This window comes from Elaeis guineensis, chromosome 5, assembly GCF_000442705.2.
Source record: "Elaeis guineensis isolate ETL-2024a chromosome 5, EG11, whole genome shotgun sequence".
Lineage (NCBI taxonomy): Eukaryota > Viridiplantae > Streptophyta > Magnoliopsida > Arecales > Arecaceae > Elaeis > Elaeis guineensis.
The window spans coordinates 17,205,685-17,227,537 of NC_025997.2; the positions used below are offsets into that span (position 1 = coordinate 17,205,685).

At 39.3% G+C, this 21,853-nt stretch overlaps 2 protein-coding genes across 3 annotated transcripts; one reads left to right on the forward strand and one right to left on the reverse strand.

Moving 5' to 3' along the window:
* Positions 1–714: 714 nt before the first annotated feature.
* Positions 715–8,973, forward strand: LOC105045045 (uncharacterized). The gene is made up of 2 exons (XM_029264587.2): positions 715–2,848; positions 8,240–8,973. Exon 1 carries the CDS (start codon positions 902–904, stop codon positions 2,792–2,794), a length of 1,893 nt encoding a protein of 630 aa, XP_029120420.2. The 5' UTR covers positions 715–901; the 3' UTR covers positions 2,795–2,848; positions 8,240–8,973.
* A 552-nt stretch (positions 8,974–9,525) lies between these two features.
* Positions 9,526–12,455, reverse strand: LOC105045046 (uncharacterized). 2 transcript variants are annotated; one of them, XM_010923206.4, is made up of 7 exons: positions 12,236–12,455; positions 12,059–12,130; positions 11,032–11,096; positions 10,274–10,418; positions 10,013–10,093; positions 9,792–9,905; positions 9,526–9,671 (listed from the first exon to the last, which is right to left on the reverse strand). In XM_010923206.4, exons 1-7 carry the CDS (start codon positions 12,422–12,424, stop codon positions 9,621–9,623), a joined length of 717 nt encoding a protein of 238 aa, XP_010921508.1. In that variant the 5' UTR covers positions 12,425–12,455; the 3' UTR covers positions 9,526–9,620. The 2 variants fall into 2 exon arrangements, with proteins under 2 accessions (XP_010921508.1, XP_010921507.1); XM_010923205.4 differs by having other exon boundaries at positions 9,526–9,674.
* Between the last annotated feature and the right edge of the window lie 9,398 nt (positions 12,456–21,853).

Below are 21,853 nucleotides of genomic sequence, written 5' to 3' on the forward strand. Positions count from 1 at the left end.
TACACGAGTCTCTATGCATCATATAGGTGGTGGTTCTTCAAATTTTTAACTAGTTTTACTTGGGATTTTGAAAATATTGCTATAAACTGCAAGATATAGCTGACCTGAAATGCAGGCCATTCGCAAACATATAAAGAATTCGTATGGTTGTCAAAATGTTAATGGGTAATTCATCAGAGTATAAGTTCAGCAATGCATCGCATTAAAGCTCTTTTGAAAGGGTTATCAATTATGACCATGGAATTAGTTGATTGAATTTGTCTATTAACTCAACTCTCATTTACATTGGTAGGTTGACATATAAGGCTCGTCCATCCAATCAAATCGGTCTTCCATTCTAATATTTCACCACATGATTTCTCAAGTTGGACTATCCAAATCTATGGCAGTTTATGATCGCGATCACCATCGATCAGTTGGTTGGAAAAGTTCCACCTTCTCGTCCCGGCATAATTTAAATATAATTAAGGACGTATTAGAAAATAAACCAGTTGGTCAGGTCCTTGCAGGCGACTTACCTTGCCGGGAGTCCGGGACTAGTCATTCTCAACTCACCTGGTCCGATAACCTTAAAAATAATTTTACTCCAATTAGGGGCCTCTCGGTAATTTAGTCCTCTGCACCAATCGGTCGGGCAGTGCACTTAAATCATAATAGAAATACTTTTAGGGACGTTGGAGTAATTTTGGTCCCAATTAAAAAAATCAAGTGCACTATTCGGCAATTTCCGATATCGAGCTTGCCGGGACTAACCTTTCACTGTTTCCCTTCTCAGATCTCCACTCACAACACCGCCTATCCTTCCCGCCACCGCCGCCCCTTCCCGGTCCGAAGCCCTAACCCTAATCCTAACCATAACTCCATAAAACCCATCCCTCCTCCACCTATCGATGGCGGCCAAATGGCTCTCCTCCTAAGAAACCCCCAACCCCACCGCTTCGGCCGCCTCCTCCTCCGCTCCTTCGCCGCCCCCGATGGCCCCGCCGTCCTCTCCGCCTCCGATCCACGCCCTCCAGCTCCGATCCGACCCCCGAGAGAAGCCGAATTGGGAGGAGGAGGAGGAGGAGGAGGAGGTGGGCCAGGGAGCCTCCCTCGTGGTCCTCCTCTGCCCCTGCCTCGTCCTCCTCATCCTCCTCCTCATCGTCGGCTCCATCGTGCTTGCCGTCAAGTTCCGCCTCTTCTGCCACGGCCCCTTCCGCGCCTCTCTTGGGCACCTCTTCTACAAGGAGAAGTGCCGCTCCTGAGCCCTAGATCCTTCTCCACCTCCGCCGCCTCCTCCGAATCCGGCGCGGATTCCGGCGAGGAGGACCTGGAATCATCTGATTCGGATTTCGTGGGGGAGGGCTTGAGGCCGGCGGATCCTGAGGTGGAGAGGGTCTGCAAAGTGATCGAGGACCTCTTCGCCTCGGATCGGAACATGGAGGCGGTGCTGGACGAGTGCGGCGTCGATCTTAGCTCTTCTCTCGTGATCGATGTCCTGGAGAGGTTCCGGCATGCCCACAAGCCGGCGTACCGGTTCTTCCGGTGGGCCGGCGGGAGATCGGGGTTCGCCCACGACTCCAGCACCTGCAACAAGATGCTGAGCGTTCTGGGGAAGACGAGGCAGTTTGAGACCATGGTGGCATTGCTGGAGGAGATGGGAAAGAAGGGGCTTTTGACGATGGAGGCATTCAAGACTTCGATCAAAGCCTTCGCATCCGCCAGGGAGATGAAGAAAGCGCTTGGGATCTTCCAGTTGATGAAAAGATACAATTTTGAGGCAGGATTGGAGACTTTCAATTGCCTGATAGAAGCTCTAGCAAAAGCCAAGCTAGGGAAGGAAGCTCAGGCATTGTTTGAGAAGATGAAGGATCAGTACCCGCCCGACCTCCGGACCTACTCAGTGCTCCTCTTAGGTTGGTGCAAGCTGAAGAACTTGGTGGAAGCCGGGAGGCTCTGGAATGAAATGCTTGATAAGGGATTTAAGCCAGATGTTGTTGCCCACAACACGATGCTTGAAGGGCTGATTCGGGGGCAGAGGAGGTCGGAGGCCATCAAGCTTTTCGAGCTCATGAAAGCCAAAGGCCCGGCACCAAATGTCCGAACCTACACGATTTTGATTCAGGACCTGTGCAAGGCTGGGAAGATGGATCTAGCAGTCAGCTGCTTCGAGGAAATGCTGGCTGCTGGAAGTGCTCCAGATGTTGCAACCTATACCTGTTTGATTGTTGGGTTTGGAAATGCTCGACAAATGGATAAAGTTTCAGCCTTGCTGATGGAGATGAAGGTGAAGGGATGCCCACCAGATGGACGGACGTACAACGCTCTGATCAAACTTATGACCAATCGGAACATGCCAGATGATGCAGCGAGGATTTACAAGAAGATGATCAAGAATGGGTTCGAGCCCACAATTCACACGTATAATATGATGATGAAGTCTTACTTCCATGGAAGTAATTATGAGATGGGTTGTGCTGTGTGGGAGGAGATGGGTCGGAAGGGGATATGCCCTGATGTCAATTCTTATACTGTCTTCATTGGAGGCCATATACGACATGGAAGGCCAGAAGAGGCACATAAATATATAGAAGAGATGATAGAAAAAGGAATGAAGGCTCCACAGATAGACTACAATAAATTTGCTGCGGATTTCTCTAGGGCTGGTAAGCCTGATGTATTGTATGAGTTGGCACAGAAGATGAATTTCTCAGGGAAGTTTGAGGCTTCCAATGTGTTCCATGGTTGGGCTGAAAGAATGAAGAAGAGGGTCAAGAGAAGAGTTCCCAATCAAACTGGACAGCGGCTTTTCTGAAAGTGTGCTACAAATCTTAGCCTGATCTTATGGATAAATTCCTTTCTTCTGCCGGTATGTAACTGATGAGTTTGTTATATTGATTTGTATGATCAGAGGAGTCTAGAAAGAAAAGATCTTGTTGTGTTGTATATTTTCTTATTAATTTGTACATTTCTTTGAATCCTTACCCCTTTTTTTTTTTCTGGGTTCTGTTTTGTAAAATATTTGAGATGCCATTGGAATTCAGTTTCATCTATTCCATTCTCGTATATGCATCATTCACAGATTGATTTCATCTGTTTCTGATTGTATGTTTATTAATCATACAGTTCTATCATTCATAGCCAGAATCAGTAAATTCCATGACCCCTGTTCATAAGAGTTAATCACCTCTTTGTCTGCACTGCAGTAGGCTTAGATGGAGGAAGGTGCACTGATATGGAAAATTTACTTTAGTATTCTTTCAATTTCACAACCTTTGATCCAAGAGTGTACCTTAAATGGATATTCTAAATAATACTTTCTGTAAACAAGTAATATTGCTGGAGAACTTTTTTCATGTATGAGTGGTTGGTAAATTTCTTAAATTGCCTAATGCCCAAATTTCAAATGTTGGCACCATGGTAGATCGTGACTAGGGCTAGCAAGCGAGCTAGCTATTCGCAAGCTAGCTCAAGATCAGCTCGAAATTTGGCTAGAGTTTGGCTCGCTCGGTTAAGAAATGATTCAAGCTGCAGCTATGCTTCTCTACCTTGAGCTTAGCTCGAAGGAGCTCAAAATATTAATATTTAAAAATTTATATATTTTTATTTTAATTATTATTTATGTTATTTAAACATTATATTTTATTTTAATTATTATTTATGTAAATAATAGGTATATTGATTATATAATTATTTTATACTTATTTGCTATAAAACAATATATATTATATATATAGAATGTATTGCAATTATAAAATTAAAACAAATTGGATTGTTACCCTGAATTATATGACTTCACTATGACCTTAAATTCTCACTAGCTCTCTTAAACAAGCTGTCTATGAACAGCTTGAGGTTAGCTCGAAATCGAGTGAGCTAGCTCGAGCTCGACTCAAGTATGAAATGAGCCAAGCCTCGCTTGACTTGTGTTTGGCTTGTTTACACCTATAATCATGACCCAAGATATGTTCATGTCTAGTTAAGGATTATATGTTCACAATCGACATTTCTTCTTGAGCATTGCAAATTTTATTTGCATAGGATTATTTTTCTGCATTTGGCAACTTCTTTCTCAATGCAAAATGTATGATATAGACTATGTAACAACTTGATGTCCAGAGAATTCATGAAGCAATCTGATTTTATATCCATCTGTTAGAATTAGATTTCAAAGCTGAAAATGGGAAATAGAAAGAGGATATGGAATAGGAGCAGAATTCTCTTGCTCAAGTAACCACATTCATGACTAACATTCTGTGTTGCCCATCTCATGATAGCTCTAGTTATGTGCCAGCAGGCCATCCCTTCTAAGACTTGAAGGTAAAATGTAGCATCCTGTGGAGATTTGTTTTCAAGAGTATCACAGAGTAAGGCCTTTTCACGTGTGCTTTAATATAACAGATGCTTGGCATTATTGCAAATTGGAGGAGCAGATTTGTTGATTAATGACTCAAATATACAGGTAGTGCTAAGAGATCAGTATAAGGCTAGCATAAGTTCACAGAGTGCTGGGTCGGGATGACTAGCTTAAAAATCTAATTATGGGTGCATGTTGGCCCCACAAAATTTGATTTTCTGAAACTAATTTGTGCTTCGCCACTAAAAATCCAAGCATCTCTTTAGGGGAGGATCTAGCGAGGATCTTATCAGTCAGCAGGCTTAAAGAAATGCAATTCAATCTCCCCTTTCTACATAATTGCCTATTGGTAAGGGAAGTGAGAGGCATCCACATAAGTTTGTGAATCCTGCCAATGAAGGTCACTGCTTGATGCTTGGTGAGCCTTTAGATTGCTTCTATAATTTCATTATCATAAGGAATTTAAGATTCATTATTTTCTTAATTTTTTAGACGTCAGACCAATCAAAAGCATAGAAGTATATGGCCACCATCATTTTACAAGTAATGCATTCAGAGTGGTTCACTGAGGTTTCTGCAGTTCAGTGAGATACAGACCTTTGGAATCTGTATCAGCACTTTATCCTTATCTTGTTCGAAGAATAATAATGTAAAACATGTCATTTGATTTTCTAAATTATATTTGTTCTTATGGGCAGCCTAAGTAAATTATTTATTCATCTAGGTGTCATTGTCAGTCCCTTTGGTGTTTTCACCATTATTCACCGTATCTCTCATATCAGATCAAACTTAATCCAATTCAAATTCTTATAGCTCTGCCCATAAATGGTTCTGCTTTAGATTTGCTGCTACTATTGACCAAGAAAAGAAAAAAGGCAGCAGAAACAATCGAACTGCACTGATGCTCAAATCTGGTACATACTTCAAAAAAGAAGTTGAATAGTGCTCAAATCTGGTGTGTTTTTTTGTTTGTGAAAGTTCAAGGTTCTACAGATACTTGTCTCTTAACTACTCTATAAAAATTATCTTTGTAACTTCTCTTGTTTCAGGAGAGAGTTTTTTTTTTTTTATTGTATATTTGACAATTGACATTATTCAAAGAGCTGCATTAGAGTATTGTTGTTCTGCATTAGAGTATTGTTGTTTAACTAGATCTGCAGCAATTTTGGTAGATTGAAGAAGAAAGCACAACTGTGGTTTCAAGTCTACCTTTTCTTTTTCTCATTATCATGCCCTCTTCCCAAAACCATTTTGCTGATTCATTGCCTATTTCTCTAAATCAGTAGTATATCATCTTAAAAAGAAAGAAAGAAAGGCCTGTATCTTTGGTTTTCAACTAAAATAAAGCAAGAGGGCTGATGTGGTTTATCATGGTTCTTGGTTTAACTTGCTCATTGATTAAACTCTTAGCATTAAGACTTCTAGAATTCTTTCAGATGTATCATGATCTTGTTTACCAAATCTGTTAATTCTCATTTCTCTCCATTAGTTTATTTGTGTTAGATGTATCTTGTTCACATAGATCATTGTCATTTCTAAACACTAAACTAAGTGATTGGTATTGGTGTCCTCACTCGAGTGAAATTCTAGGTTTTTGCTGCTTTGAACCATGCAAGAAAGTTCATGGATGGCATGGCCATGAGCCAATCAGCACTCTACTTGATTTTGATGTGACTCCACTCATGCCATATATTTGTTCCCTCTTAAAAGATTCTGTAAAGCGACCTTGATGATAAAATTCTGTGAGCTCCTTAAATTTTCAACCCCAAAATGTTGCTGTGTTATAAGAATGTCATATGCATGTTTCGACTTGCAAAGCTTAAGAAATTAAGTCCTGGATCACATTAGTGTAACAGATTTTAGGAGACATGCCATAATACATTATTTTTTTAAAATGTTTTTTAAAAAAAAGCAATAGTAAGTCAAATGAGTAATCATATTCTCAAAAGACTCAAGATTTTCCTGCCATCTGCCTTTTTAGCAGCTGCCTAAAAATCCTTGGCTAACATCAACTGATTAAGTCAAAAAAGCTTCATATTTAGTTATATTAATTTTTCTGTACTCTGTGAAGAAACAGCTAACCAAGGTGATCAGGTGCTGGATATTATGAAGACAGTGGAGTCAAGTGAGATAGGAAGATATGGATTTTGGTTTCTCATCCACGACCTTGTTCTTTGAAATTTGAATTCATGTGCTTTTCGAGGGCCTTAGAGTCTTATGCAATGCTAAAATTTAAAAAATAGGTTAAGTTAGATAAACATTATGATTTTTGGAGTTGATCGCAGCCAACCTGTGAAGCCTTAAGCTCCCCAAGTGCAAAGTGATGGGTGTTGGCATTGAATTGAGAGAATCAAACCTTTGGCAGACTGAGTTGGTCTATGGTGTTTAGGTCATCAGGATCCAACCTTGGGACAGTTATAGTGTCTGGATGGTGTATTTGTGTAAATCATGTCCTGAGTATGTTTTGGGACTTTATGCCCTTCCTAGACCCTTGTAACGGTCATGCAAATATCAGAGAATCTATTGAGGCTATAGGAACATGGTAGAGGGTGCAAAAAGTTTACTTGCTTTCATGGGGCCTTGTAGCTCTGTCAATAACTTCACACTGTATACTCACACATAAATTGAGTGGAGAAGACATTAGTGTCAGTGCTAAAATTGGAAGATAAAAGAAACATGACAGACATGGTGCAAGAAAAGGTTAATTAAAAATACAATTAGTAGAAATAATAGGAGCGGAAGAATTACTCAAGCAGTCAATTGATTATGGTGGATCTATTGTGCTAAAGAATTATGGCAAGATGTGGACATGTTTGGTAGATTTAGAGGGGTGAATGATGTGGTAATGCAGTTTCTTTAGCGATGCATGGTCACTGTTAGATGGTAAGACTTGAAAAATCATACATGTCAGTGCAGTTTAATGATGCTGTTTGAGTTAGGAAGTCAGTCAATAAATAAGATGCAAATGCAGTTAGGCACAGTAGATTGAGAATGCTGAAGGAGACAAGTAAAATGATAAGAATTGCTGGCCTTGAAGGAAGCATAGCAGTTACATCACTAGGGAATAAATGATAAACAAGGACAGATATACTTGTGTCATGTGAAGGTGGTTGGAGGAGATTCTGATGAGAGGAGGGTTTAAATTTGTATTAAATGTTTTTAGAAGAAAATGAACTTAATAGAATCCAGATAAATTGGCAAGGGATCTAAAAGATAGCCCCTTGAAAGAAACAAATAGCAAAGAAAGATGGGGTTTTACATCATGACTCTGTTTGTCCTGACACCAATAATATCTGGTACTAGATGTCATTTATACAGCAACATGGGTTATTTATAAACAAGAATTAGGTGTGAATTTGGAGATCTCATCTAATTCTACTTTGTAATTTACGATGTGGTACCTAATATATAATATTCATTCCTTTTCTTGATGTGATATCTAATAAGGTACAATTTCATTAAAAATTTCATAAAGCTTTTTTTAGAAATATATATATATATATATTCTCTTCTTCTGAGGTGTGATGGTGGAACATAGTTATATAACCTGTTCTGCCTTTTGAGCTTTCTGGTTAACTTTTCATTGTAATTCACCAAATTGTTTGATTCCTCATAATGCAACTTCTGGTCCTCATGTATGACTTTGCCATCTGGTTTGCCAAATTGACAAGGGACCTGGGGGAATGGATATAGGGAAAATTCACTTTATGAGCTTACCCTTGGTTGATGTCCTGAAAAGCCTTGGCACCAATGCTGCTTTCTGTGTAACCTTGCTTTGCTTGTTTCAATTGTCTCTTACAAACTAAATAGACTGAAGGTTAAATTCAATGAAATTACAAATGGCATTCAGAGTATCATTATGCAGTATTTTTATTCTGTTGAAAATTTGCAATCTGTTTTCAGGAGTGTCATCACCAAAAGGTTGAGAATCATGGAATAGCATTCGAGTTCTCCTCATTATGTTTCTAATCCAATGGATGCTCCGCCTGTTTCTTTTCACTTCCAAGGTCAAGCAAAATGAGGCATGCACAAGGATCCAAAGACACTTTCAAGGTCTTAAAAGGGTCAACCGGATACTTCGGAGAAAATTGCTTTGCAAAGGAGAGGCAGAGAAATCATGAAGATTCCCACTTTTCTAGTCTGAGTTCTCGGTGAATTTGACCGAGAACCATGTTAAAAGTGTTTCCGCCAACTAGCCCGTTGAAGGAGTTCATATCAAGTTTTAACCATTGGAGCTGGTGCATTTCGAAAGCAATTCATCATAATTTTTACTTTTTGTGGTGGTGCATTTTTGCCACTTGAGGGACAAACCCCACATTTGAAGCCTGCTTGAGGGCAAAAAGCTTGTCCAAGCCTACCGACGAAGAGGTCCCCTTGACGTGCTTAATGCAATACTGGAAAGTTTGTTCCTAGACATTTCTGACAGTAGTTGCATAATTAATGCTACAAATTTTATGTACATGTTGAGTTAATTTTGTTAGCAAAACTTACTGTCTTGGATGTTTGCCAATCTTAAATCTTCTCTTAAGAAAGTGAAAGTCGGTGTAAAGTCTATTTAGGAGGTTGGTTCTACCCTCCTTCCACTTTTGGTCTGGCAATGGTCCAGCATGGTTAATGAATCTTATTGCTTGGCATAAGGATGGATTGGGAGATACTTCTTGTGGCTTCCATGGGAGGGTTGTTTGTTGCCCATGCAAAAACAAAGGTACCTCTATCTGCTTCAGTAATTGATATGGCGATAATTGCCACGATAGTAGGTGCCCTATTATTTTCCTTTGTGGGGTTGATCTTATTGAAGTTTTCGATACCTTTTCTTTTGTTATTGCAGAAAAGGAAAACTTTTCCATGACGCTAAATCCTAAATCATTGCTAAAAATTCTGATTTAAACTGCGCTGACCAGTAATACATCTTCTCTGTAATTCCCTTCTTCTTTGTAAGAATTTGAAACATTTCTCCAGAGATATTTTACATTTTGGGCAACAACAATCTGATTTTCACAAGCATAAACTATAGTATAAAAGTTGTGGAGCTTTTCACTAATCCTGGCTTAATCCCTGATGAACAATGGACAAGTCAGACATAGCTACCTGGATTTAAGAAGAGATACAAAGAACCTTTTTATTTTTTTAATTGAAATGGTGGCAACCGGCAACCCACCAGATTTCTTTGATCAAACGCATCAAGAAACTGGAAAACAATTAATATATATATATATATACTTTGGAATTTGTTCTTCTTTACAATTATGAACCTTTAGGTTTATAAATGTGTATGAACTTTATGTTACTGCGACTCCTCATCTTCCACACCATGGGTAGGTGAATAACTTCTCCCCTGCTTCAAAAAGAAACAATGTTTGGTGAATCAGTTGGACTCATACTTTTTCTTTCATTGTTCCTCCAAACCAGTAATAAAAGTATTTGACATAAGATGATATAGAATTTCTAAACTCACATGGAGTTGGAGCTGCTCTAACTGATACTGCCGCTGGCCATGCTGGATCGCTGAGATCATCCGCATAACGAAATAGCAGGGCAACAAGATTCCACTCGCCCTCAGTACAAACACCTACACAATGTTATGTGTACCAAATTGTTTATATAATGTTTAAACAATAACAGCTAACCATAGAACTTAAAGCTAATTTAGAGAATGGAAGGAAAACCAATACTTACAGTGAGGAGAGTAAATGCATAGTGATCAGCTCCAACTGCTAGCACCGCGATGAGATGTTTGATCAATAACATGATTGTGAACTGCATGAATGTAGGATATTAGCAATTTAGGCATAACAAATTAAGATATTTAGCCATTTAAGCCAATAACAAACACATTAGAACTTTTCAAAGCAATATTAGCAAACGACTTTTTTTAAATTTTTCTGAAGAATTAAAATGCTAAATTCACATAAGAAAAAGAAGCATTAAAATGCTTACCGCTAGAGCCATAGATCGACACCAAGAAGCGCTTCTTCGGGATGCCAAGGAGCACTCAGGATAATCTAAGTTGACCCCATCATCTGTGCTGATTAATGCTGGGTTTTCAGGATCATAATTTAGCCTAGGGACCTCCAAGCTTCCTCTGTTGCAATTTAAACTTAATCAGAATTAGATTTTTACCCATGTTTTTCGTTATTCTTTTTACTTTGTTTTTAAAAATAACCAAAATGTAGGGAATTGTGGTGCATTTTAGTAGAGCCAATAGCAGAAAGCTAACATAAACCAGGCTATGGAACATAAGAACATTCTTTGGGACCCATGCTATAGATTCTCCATGCAAAAAAAAAAAAAAAAAAAGAGGTGAAAAGGATCAATGATACCAAATTTCTAAGATAAAGAAATAGACAAAATACAAAAAGAGGTGAGGAAAGACCGGTTAGCAACGGCTACAAAACCAAGAGTACAAGCTGGCAGTGGGGACAACACTCCCACAGTAGGTATGTTGCGGGGCCCACCATTGTGCAAGTTGTGATTAAAACTGACAGCATGTCAGCCATCTGATCTTTCCTTTCTTGGTGAGAATTCAAATTTAAACAGCCAATTTGTATCTTGATCAAGTCACAAATCTCAAAGATCATGGGGGGAAGAGAAAGGGTTAACCTTCTTTGAAGTTTTGTGTACCCTGCATTGGTGAACCCCACAATCCCACTCATTGGATTAAAAAAATACAAGAAAAGAATAGAAGATAAAGTCACCTGATTGTAACAGGGACCTCAACCAATGCCTTCTTGGGTGGCACAGTGTAACCAGGTTCAAATGTCTGCAAAAATAAATAAAGAAGCAGATTGCTTTATGGTAAAGTTTTCAAAAGTTTGAATCTCTACATAAATTAAGATCATTGATAATTATATTTCAAATACTATCATAAAGAAATCTTGACATTTCAATTGACAACAAGGTATGAGTATTTAACTCTTCCAAGTAGATCTCTGCTTTTAATCTTGAAGAAATTCTAAAGAGGAGGCAATAAAAGGGGAAGAAATGTTGGAAGCTGTCACTGTTAAAGCTGTTAATCCACAAGAGTTCAAACTTCCAACAGTAGAAATCTTATAAAAAACAATAAACTTACAGAAAGTATGAATCTTTTGTGAATCAAGAAAACTTTAAAAGGGTGAAAAAACAAATACTAAAATACTGTTCAAAAGCTGTACGCAGCATCCAAATAGGCACATCCAAGAAACGAAGGAAACAAAGAGATATCAGAGCGATTGCAAAAAGTTGAATTCAAGTTGTTTAAAAGCTAACAAAGATCCCTTTTTTTTAATTTTATAGTGGAATATGGTGGGGAAAAAAACTTCTATTCAATTTTAGAGAATTCAAAGCAGAATTTGTGTGAGTTGAATAAAATGCTATATAACCAGTATTAAAAAAAAAAAAGTGATGGACTGCTAACCCAATAAAGATATTTAAAAAAAAAAAAAAAGAAAGAAACTGTAGAACAGTTTGTTTTCCTCTAAAAGTTCCAAATTTTGAACTCCAACCAGGTTGAAATCATATGACTGAGATCATATTCCCAAATAATCTGTAAACAACATCACAATAGCAAAAAATAAGAGGAAAGACAAAAAAATTTCCTATAGAAAATACGCAAAACTCCGGTTTCCTTACATCAATAACAAAAAGTAAAGAACAGAAATAATTTTTACAGAAAAAAAAAATCGTCAGTTATTTCCATTTCCTAATGAAAAAAATCCAAGTTTTTATCTTATTTTGGTTACCAACCTGAAGACAAATCTCACAAATAGTGCTCCCTTTCTCATCACACCACCTCTGTATGCATTCCCTGTGAGCAAACTGGAACAGGAGAACACCAAATCAGCAATATAAACAAATAAAGATCATTTTTTGATGAATAGATCACAAATGAATTCATGACAAACCAAAACCAGAGATTATTACCTTCAAAGTCCCAGAACAAGCGCAAGGAGATTCCATGCTTGTGGAGCTCTCTTCCTCCTCTTCATGACAGATTCTACACAGACGTATGGAAGAAAAAGGAGAAGGAATAATAGAAGTGGGGGAACAAGAGGATGCCATCCTCCCATCATCTATAAGCAATCTAACTTCTTCTCTTTCTCTGAGTTCCATCTCTCTCCCTCTCTCTCTCTCTCCCTCTCTCTCTCTCTCTGGAGTTTAAATAAAGCGAAGTATAAGTTAAATGGACATTGGATGCCATTTAATCTTAGGAAATGTCGAACATGTCCCCTGGACCGGCTCAGTCTCAGGGCCACGCGGTTTTTTTTCTTTTTCTTGACTTGGTTAGCAGTTGGACGGCAGTTGGACGTAGGGTGGGGCTCTTGACCAGCCAGTAAGAAGGGATATTTTAGTGGGCTTGACTTGAATTTTTCCTTCCCAATCAAGGATGAGAATTTAAGAACCTTCATTTATGGATTGCCAATAGATGGAGTTACAATGGCTCAGATCAAGTTTGAGATCGCACGAAATCATGATTTAGATTTTTGAACTTGTGCAAGCGGATGCATCATCGACATCAGATCGAAGGGGAGATCCACTCAATGAAGCTTGATGATCACCATCTTTCACCTCAAAATTAACCATGTTGTTTGATTTAGACGTTGCACAGTCTTTCTGCAAATGCAAATCATCATAATTTTTCCACTCAAACTTTAGTTGTGATGTTTGAGTTAGAGCTTGGATAGTTTTTCTGTGAATTGTGCAAATTATTATCATGTCTATGAAAAATTCTTTTGATCCATGCCTACTTTGCATGTCCAATTATGAATAATGATATTATGTAAAACACGTGCGCCTTAAATTTGGTATCAATATCATTGATAAGGATCAAAAAAAATGCCTGCAACTCATGTGACATATTAAGCAGAAGTTTTAGAACTAAGGCATGTGTTGCTTGTGTGCAATGTCATATATGTATACTTATTGATGGGATCAAGTCACATTGGATTCTTTATGTGCAATTTTATTCTTGGCCTTCATTCATCATTACTTTCCTCTCAATTGCTGCATTATTTAGAAACACAAGTTTTTTTATTTTAGTAAAGGTGCGACTCCAATTAGGTTTCAATTATGAAATAAAGCCAAAAGGACCAGAGGAGCTATTGTATGAAATAAAACCAAAAGTTTTCTTTTCTTTTCAGCTCTTGAAGAGTTAGGAATGTTTGTGATGAAATTTCATTTAGCTTGAAAAGGGAAAACAAATGCAGGTTTAAATTTTCTTTTGCCCTTGTTCTTTACTTGACTACATGGCACAAGCATATCCAAAATGCTGAACCTTGCTGTTTGCAGTCACCTTTCTAATTTCTTATTTATATTCAACTTTTGGTTTTTCTCAAGGGGTAAAACATCCAATTTTTGTAAGGGTCCACTTCATTACTTTCATAATCATCACTATTATTTTTTTTTTTCGAATTCGACGAAAACATTTGTTTTCAAACTATGCTTTACGTTGCAAACATGAGTCAATTCTTTTAACTTAGTGATGGGAGCACCAAATACTTCAGAAACTTGCACTTTCTCTCTCAATCAATTAGCCATCACCATACTCTCAATTGAATTAATGCTCCATGCACTTCCTCAATCTACCCAAACCCTATCCTTCATTCTTACACATAAATAAACCAAACCTTGCAATTTTGAGTTTTGATAAGAAAAGTACTTGCAAATTTTTACATGATCATATTGTTAGATTAGCAGCAGCATTGGCCATACGACTCCATATCAAATAGTATGGGACATATAGTACCGTATCTGTATGCCAAACTATCTCATGCCGATACGATCATATCATACCGTATCATATATCAATATTGTAGTGGAATTTTATCAGTACATGATTCGATACTGATACAATAAATCTTGATTAGCAATGAAATCCTATACTTAATGCTTGATGGAACATATGCATCCTCTTACATCAAGATAGTTGTTTACAATTAAATGGTTGATATTTTAAAGTCCAGCTCCTATTCCTCTGCAGCCAACCTGAGACAAGGACCACGTCCATTTGCCAGTTGCCGTCCTGTAGTGTATATTGTTCCATGCCCTGGTCTCACTCGTTTTCATGTCCTAATTAAATGCTGAAAGCTGTCTTGGAGGACCTCTAATGGCAAGGCATGGATGCGGAGCACAAATGGCAACCGGCCAAGCTTGAGTTGGCTTCCGGCCGTGGTTTTGTCTTCTAATGCTTGGATTGTATCACTTCTAATTACAGGCAGGACAAACCCATAAAGCCATGCTGTTAATCTAGGTAACACCAGGGCTTGCATGGGGGTCGCCCACCCACGAGAAATTATACCCTACTCACCTTGTTTCTTCCCATAGAGACTCCACGCATCAGGAAAATTATATCCGGTGTGCACCATATGGCCGTGCATTACATCAATGATCTTGTTTCTTCTTACATAGACTCCATTCATTAGAAAAATTATATCCTATGTACTATGTGGCTATACACATCTTGCAAATCTCATTCACCTTGGTGTACTACTATAGAAATGAATAGTTATGCTTGGCGGTATGTATGGTTATATAGTGCGTACCACGTCGGAAAACTTCGTCATGTGTGTCTCAATGATTGACTCGTAGAAAGAAAATAAGCTGATGGATGTGGTGCATAATCATATTGGTGCACGTTGTATAGGATATAATTTGCCCCCACCTATGTGCTCACCGGAACCTTTTCTTATATTTGTCGAAGAAGGATTCAATTAGGCTTTAGATGTGCTGGTCTTCTTTTGAGCCTTGCATGATGGGGCGAACTGATCAACTAAACAATCATGACTCGGCTGGTTAAGGCCTTGCAGGAGGAACATGAAGGTCTCGAGTTCATGTCTTGTATTGTTGTATGCCGGCTCAAAATATGCCATTCATGCAAAGTTTTAAGACAAGGAAACCTCTTCACTCGTGCTTGCAGTTGAACATGACCTTTATTGCGGAAGTTTTCGATTCAGTGGGAGCGAAACTTAGACCCAAGAATACCTGACAAGGTTGCAGGGAACTTGGCTATCACTAGTCGGCATGCTACGTGATTTTGTGATGGTCTTTGCAATGGAATTTGTTTGCACAAACCTATATGTACTTAGGAGCTAACTTTAAGCCTTGACTATTAAAGCCTAAAAATATGTCAAGTTTCCTAGATAACCACCGGATCAGGTCATGATTTTTCTAACAAGCTAAAAAAAAATATCTTGCTTTTTTTTAGGTAGCACTTACACCGTTCTATGAGTCCAACCCAAGAAATCAAAATATAAAATATCTTGCAAGGCCTGTGGCAAGCATCGCCCTAACATCAAGTCCGATCTTTCGTGTGTTCGGCAACAAAAGATGTAATTCAATCTATCTGTTCGTTTCTCGAAAACATGTCGAACAGACATCGCGTTGCAATGATGAAAGGACCTCAAGATTTGTAGAGGAACGGATGAGCTTTCGAATGCTTCACCTCGTTCTGTTTATTGTATAGGTGTTAATGGTAAATGCTTTCACTCCCCTATTTTATTGTAGCTAGGGTTGGGAGAACTATCCTTTTCAGAAAGCATTTGGATCCTTCACCTGGCTAGCCATTGCTATATATTTAGACCTCACCTCGAGCTCACTGTGCTCGGTCCCGTCCGTGGCGCTCTAATTTGGTGACTAATTGCTTAATCCGTGCCCGGTCTCCTTAATTATCTCCCCTTCTTCCATGAGGTGGTGGCGGCCAATGGCCCCATCCAGCTTCACCAAGGGCCAAGCGTAGACTTCCAGGCTCCAATCCTCGCCTCGTCCTTGTGATAGGCATGCTTTATGTAACATCCATGTGATGGGTTAAAAAAAAAAAAAAGGCTGATCAACCAAGATGGCCCTATCCATATGATTATCTATGGGAGGATATACCTTCATGTTAATTTTTTCAATACCTAATAAAAAAATTTATTTTATAAATTTTGATTAGGAAATAATATAGCAAGAAATGTTCTTCACCTAGGTGGAAACTATAGGTTAGGACATTGTTGTCCATATAGCAAAAAGAAATTGGACCTAACCACTTAATTCATACCTTTTGCTGCCAAACAACTTTGTTCTATCTCCAAATAAAAAAAAAAAAAAAAGGTGTGGTTAACCCACGAGCAGCCAAGCAACATCTTCCGGGTTTATGGTTGAGTAGTCAAGTGGTTAAATGATGGATGCTAACACTCAAATGTAACCACCCTTAGTTAGCCATCTAGAAATCAAGGTGACAAATATAGCCGGCTCATCAAATATCTAACTTGAGACAATCAGAACAGGATGAATTTTATTCAACCCATTTAAATTTTAGGGTCGATATGGATTCTAGATAAAATACTTGAAATATGTTCGTATTAGATATGGATAACGGTATTTTCTGCTCCAAATCTAATCCAATATAATCTTAATCTAAATCTATCGTACCAAAATTATAATATTTTATAATATTTATATGATGAATTTCTTATCTGATTAAATCCAAACGGTCTTATCTACTCAATCCAATCCGATCCAAGATGGATAAGAGATGGAGACCAATATGATCCATTTGCCATCCCCAAATCAAAATGAGTTTGACCTTTTAGCAAAACTAGCCAAGCTTGTAGACAAGCCTTCTTAATTACCCCATCTGCATTTCATCATCTCGATTTAATCTTGTGGTTGCAAATCGTTTTGATTTTTTGTTTTAACAAAAAAAAAAAAAAATTGTCTCCTTTTTCAGCATTTCAGATGCTTGTTCCGGACGGACCCCAAAGGTCAGAAGACTCCTTACCGTCCGGCCAGGTTAGGCCGAGCATTTCAGACGATTGTTTTGGACGGACCCGAAAAAGGTCAGAAAACTCGTCAGAGTCCGGTGAGGTTAGGCCGAGCAGACGTACCACCATTACTCCCTCACCGTAGGTAAAGAAACAAGGAGGGGTATTAGTGGGATAAAACAACACAATGAGGTGCGTGGTTGGAGCTTTAAACGAGAAGAAACAAAGGAATCCCCCTTTTTCTTTTTCTTAAGAGGAGGGATTTTGAATGGCCTTTGCGTGCAACAGTTGGGCCAACTTTGAACGGGAGTCTTCACAGGAATTCTCCTAAGTGGCGAAGCTATGCAAGAATGTGGCTCATGACTTTATCCATCCGCCTTCTAATTCGTACTTTGTTTTTGTGTGGAGGGGCTGTTCCAATTGGGATCCTTGTGCTTATCCTCTGACCTGGCCTTGTCAGCCAATGTGATGGGAGTGGAGAGGAATGGCTGGAAATAATTAAGCACTCTCTCTTTCTCTCAATTAATTTTATTTAAATAAGTTTTAAAAGCATATTAAGAATATAAGACAAAATATGCTTGGGTTGATCAATGGAAGATGAATAGAACACAAAATAAATGGCTAGAAAAAAAAAAAAAATTCTCAGTCCATATGGCAACCTAATTATTTTTCTAAATTTTAATTAACAAAATATCCTATTTAATGATCAAGTAGCCGTCAATGTTGTTTTCAGCCTTGTATCTTGTCATACAATTAACACGTTAAACTTATTTGCACCTCATATGCGATAAGACCAATTCCAACGTATCATCTCACACCTACTTTTGCCAAGCAATTATCTTCCAAGATGCGACCCCCACGGTATGGTTATTTGAATACTTTAACCAACGCATCAACGTTCATTATTGGCATGTGACCTCCATGAGAATCTTCACAACTAATTCTGCTTAGAGTTGGTGTTGCAACATGGCTTCTTCTAAAGTAGGTATCATTTAGGTTAGCTTCCTCTGCATAAGGCCGGTTTTTATTATAATAAATTAGAATCTCATTTAAAAATACTATCTAGAAGATATTATTTAAATTTTTTAATTCTATATAATTATCAAAAATTTATTCACAATGTTTGTATCATTACTGGATAAAGAATCATTTCAAAACCCTTTCAAAGGAAGCCAGCACTAAAAGAAAAGAAAAAATTAACAAACTCAAATCAATGTGGCTTACGATATCAAAAGAACCGTGTAGCTCCTTCCAATCTCCATCCCTTGGATTGACCTTATCTGATGGAACATTCAGACGAGGGCCCCTTAATTTGGATGTGAAGGGTAGGGGAGCCACCCATCGTTTCTCAAACCGCACACGTAGACATGTACTTGGATCGGGTGATATGGACTCGTCAATGGATAAGCATAATTGGATTTGCTCGGCAGAAATGGGCTTTTCGTAACCAATTTGTGCTTTAAGATGAGAAAGTCTTTGGGCACCGCATGCCGTCCTGTAGCCATTATTTTTTAATATAATTTTATTTTATAATTTAAAATTTTATATGATAAAAATATTTTTTTAAAAAAAAATAACATCTTGTGATTATATTACGACAACACTAAATTATAATTTGATCTGAGATGTCATAAAAAAAGAAGAAATATTTTTATCATTTAAAAATTTTATAAATTTTTAATAATAAAAAAAAAATTCTTTATGACTTCTAGAATAAAATTATTTTCTGTTATATAGAAAGTCATAATTTGAGTGTAGAATATCATAATATCATTACAGGATGTCATAATTTTTTTATAAAAAATATATTTTTATTATTCAAAATTTTAAACAAAAAAAAATAGAACTACGAATATTAAATATATATTAAAAAATAATAATTATATAATTTAATAAAATAAAATGATGTATTTTTATTGCACCGCATGCGGTGCATAAAGAATTACTCATTTGCAATAGCGTTGGGGGCCCGATCACATGGTTTTGATGCTTCAGTGTCTTTAGAGATGGTAGCCACTGGACTTAATGTTGATGGCGATCGAAAAAAATAGTGTAGCAAAATCAAAGAGAATGAACGATGATAAGAATAAAAAACAAAAGAAACACAGAAGGGACCTCTGCATCTATTAAATGGAAAAAAAATAAAAATTATGTTAGGATTTGATGTCTCAAGATTCGATCCATACTGAGCCCACAGCGAGGTTCGTGATGAAAAATGAAATCCAACGAGACCAAGATCACCTCAAACGAAACTCGAACGGAGAAGATACGAGCTTTTGAAGTCGGCACGCAACCCAAGGTGGCGGAGGACCGCCGACGGCCAACGGCGAGCCGGCGGAGCTGCGACGGTGCGGCCACAGGCGGCGGGACACCGCCCAGCGCATGGCAGCACGAAGGCCAGGCATGCAGGGCACAGCCCAAGTGTGGGCGCGCGGCCTGGCCCAAGCGTGCGTGCGAGGCGCGGCCCAGGCCCAGGCGCCGCTAGGGCCTGGTTTTTTCGGTCCACCATGGACCGAGTGGTCCACGATCGGGTCTATGGATTGCGTGGGCATTTTCCATGCGTTTTGCACGGTCCATGATACTATTCCATGGACCGGCGCACGATCGGAGGGCATGGGTGCCTTGCGATCTTGATCCAACGGTTTGGGAGTTATTTTGATTGATTTAAGACTCCTGATCATGATCTAGTTTGTGTTTAAGGCCTTTAAAAAGCCCGTGCCTCAACAGAGAAGCAGGCGGTGGCTCGGTTCTTCACGAGGTCGCACGAAAGCCTAGAAAACCAGAGAAGAAGAGAGAGAGAGCCATGTGACCGAAAAAAGGAGGTTCAAAGAGGCTTCTGGACAGCGGACACTGGTCGCTTCAGGGGTTCAGGGGGGTCTTCCAAGAGAGAGAGCTTTTGTAAGGGGAAACTTTCTGTGAGAGAGAAATTGGAGGTACGAGGGTTGAGGGTGAGATCTCCTCTTGTAAAAATTTTTTTTCATAGTGAAATTTGCATGTCCCATGGAGGCGAGCCTTTTTGTAGCTGATCCACGTATTTTGATTATTTTTTATTTTGTTTATTCTTTCTTCCTGCTGCATCGCACAGTACCGAAAAGATCCTGAGGTGTGGTGTCTTGGCCAGACATCCACCCAACAAGTGATATCAGAGCGAGACGGTACAAGGACGTAGATTGCAACAGTGGTAAGCAAAACTGAAGATGGAGAAGACAGGATCAATCAAGATGAAGATCAACAAGTTTAATGGCAAGAGCAATTTCTCCTTGTGGTAGGCAAAGGTGAAGAACGGCTCATCCAGCAAGGGTTGATCGATGCTCTCTTGTGCAAAGAGAAGCCGACCACCATGGAAGTACAAGATTGGAGATGGCTACAGATACAGGCAGTGAATACCATCCGCATGTACTTGGCAGATGAGGTGGTGATCCATGTGCTGAGCGAGACTTTTCCGACGGTGCTGTGGTCGAAGCTCAAGGAGTTATATATGGCAAAATCTCTCACCAACACTCTTTTCCTCTGGAGGTAGTTTTACCAGCTGCGGATGACTGAAGGACAAAACGTGCAAGAGCATCTCAACCACTTCCAGAAGATCCTCACAGACCTCCACAGTGTTGGTGAGAATGTTGAGGAGAAGACCAGGATGCTGATTTTACTAGCATCGCTTCCATCTTCGTACTAGTCCTTAGTGACTGCTCTTCTAGTAGAGAAGAGCACCATCAAGATGGACAAGATCACCGCGGCGATACTCCAGAACGAGGTTCTCAGGAGGGAGAACCCAGCTTCGAGCTCAGGTAGCGGTAGCTCAGCTTTGGTGACTTCTGGAGGAGTAGGAGGCGGTAGACGAAGCGACAGGAGATCGTGACGAGAGCGGTCCAAGTCCAGGAGGAACTTGAGCAAAGCCAAATATTACCGGTGTGAGGAGTTGGGGCATCTAACCAGAGATTGCCCTCAACTCAAAAATCGGATGGTGGCTGCTGTAGCGACGGCCAGCAACGATTCAGATGGAGATGTCCTAGAGATATCTGACGAGGTATCTACTTCTTCCCAACAGTGGATATTAGATTCTACATACACCCATCATGTATGTTGCAAAGAAGAACAGTTTGACTCCCTAGAGAATGGTGAGGGCACTGTATATCTACCGAATGGATCGAGCTGTGCGATCAGAGGTATCGAGATGGTCAGCTGGAGGACATATGATGGTGCAATGAGAGATTGGGGGAGGTCCGATATATATTCGATTTCAGACGGAATCTTATCTCACTTAGCAGACTGGATTTGAGAGGCTACAGGACGATAGCTGGTGGAGAAATCCTGAAGGTGCTTCGCGGCGATAGAATTGTGCTGGAGGGACAGAAGGAGAGTAGAGGACATTATTACCTAGCAGGGAGTCCAGTGCTAGGTGGAGCTTCAGGAGCCAGGTGGAGCCCAAAGTGAGGTGGAGCTCCATGTAGAGGTAGATCGGGCACGAGACAGGAGACTCGGGAGGATAAGAGGCGACGTCGCAAGGTGAGATTCCTATTGCCGTAGGATGATGCCCCGAGCAGATCTCATGTCAGGAAGAAAACAGCATATGACGGAGATGGGATCGAGCGGCTTGCCTCAACTCCTATGTTTGTCCATCCATGATCAGCAAGCGATTGTCCCAAGGCATGGGGGCGAGGAGATCCAGAAGCTCTCGGAGTTAGGAGGAAGCCGAATATCGAGTCGAGGTGAAGATTGTTAGGATTTGATGCCTCAAGATTCAGTCCATATTAGGCCCACAACGAGTTTCACGATGAAAAATAAAGTCCAACGAGATCAAGAT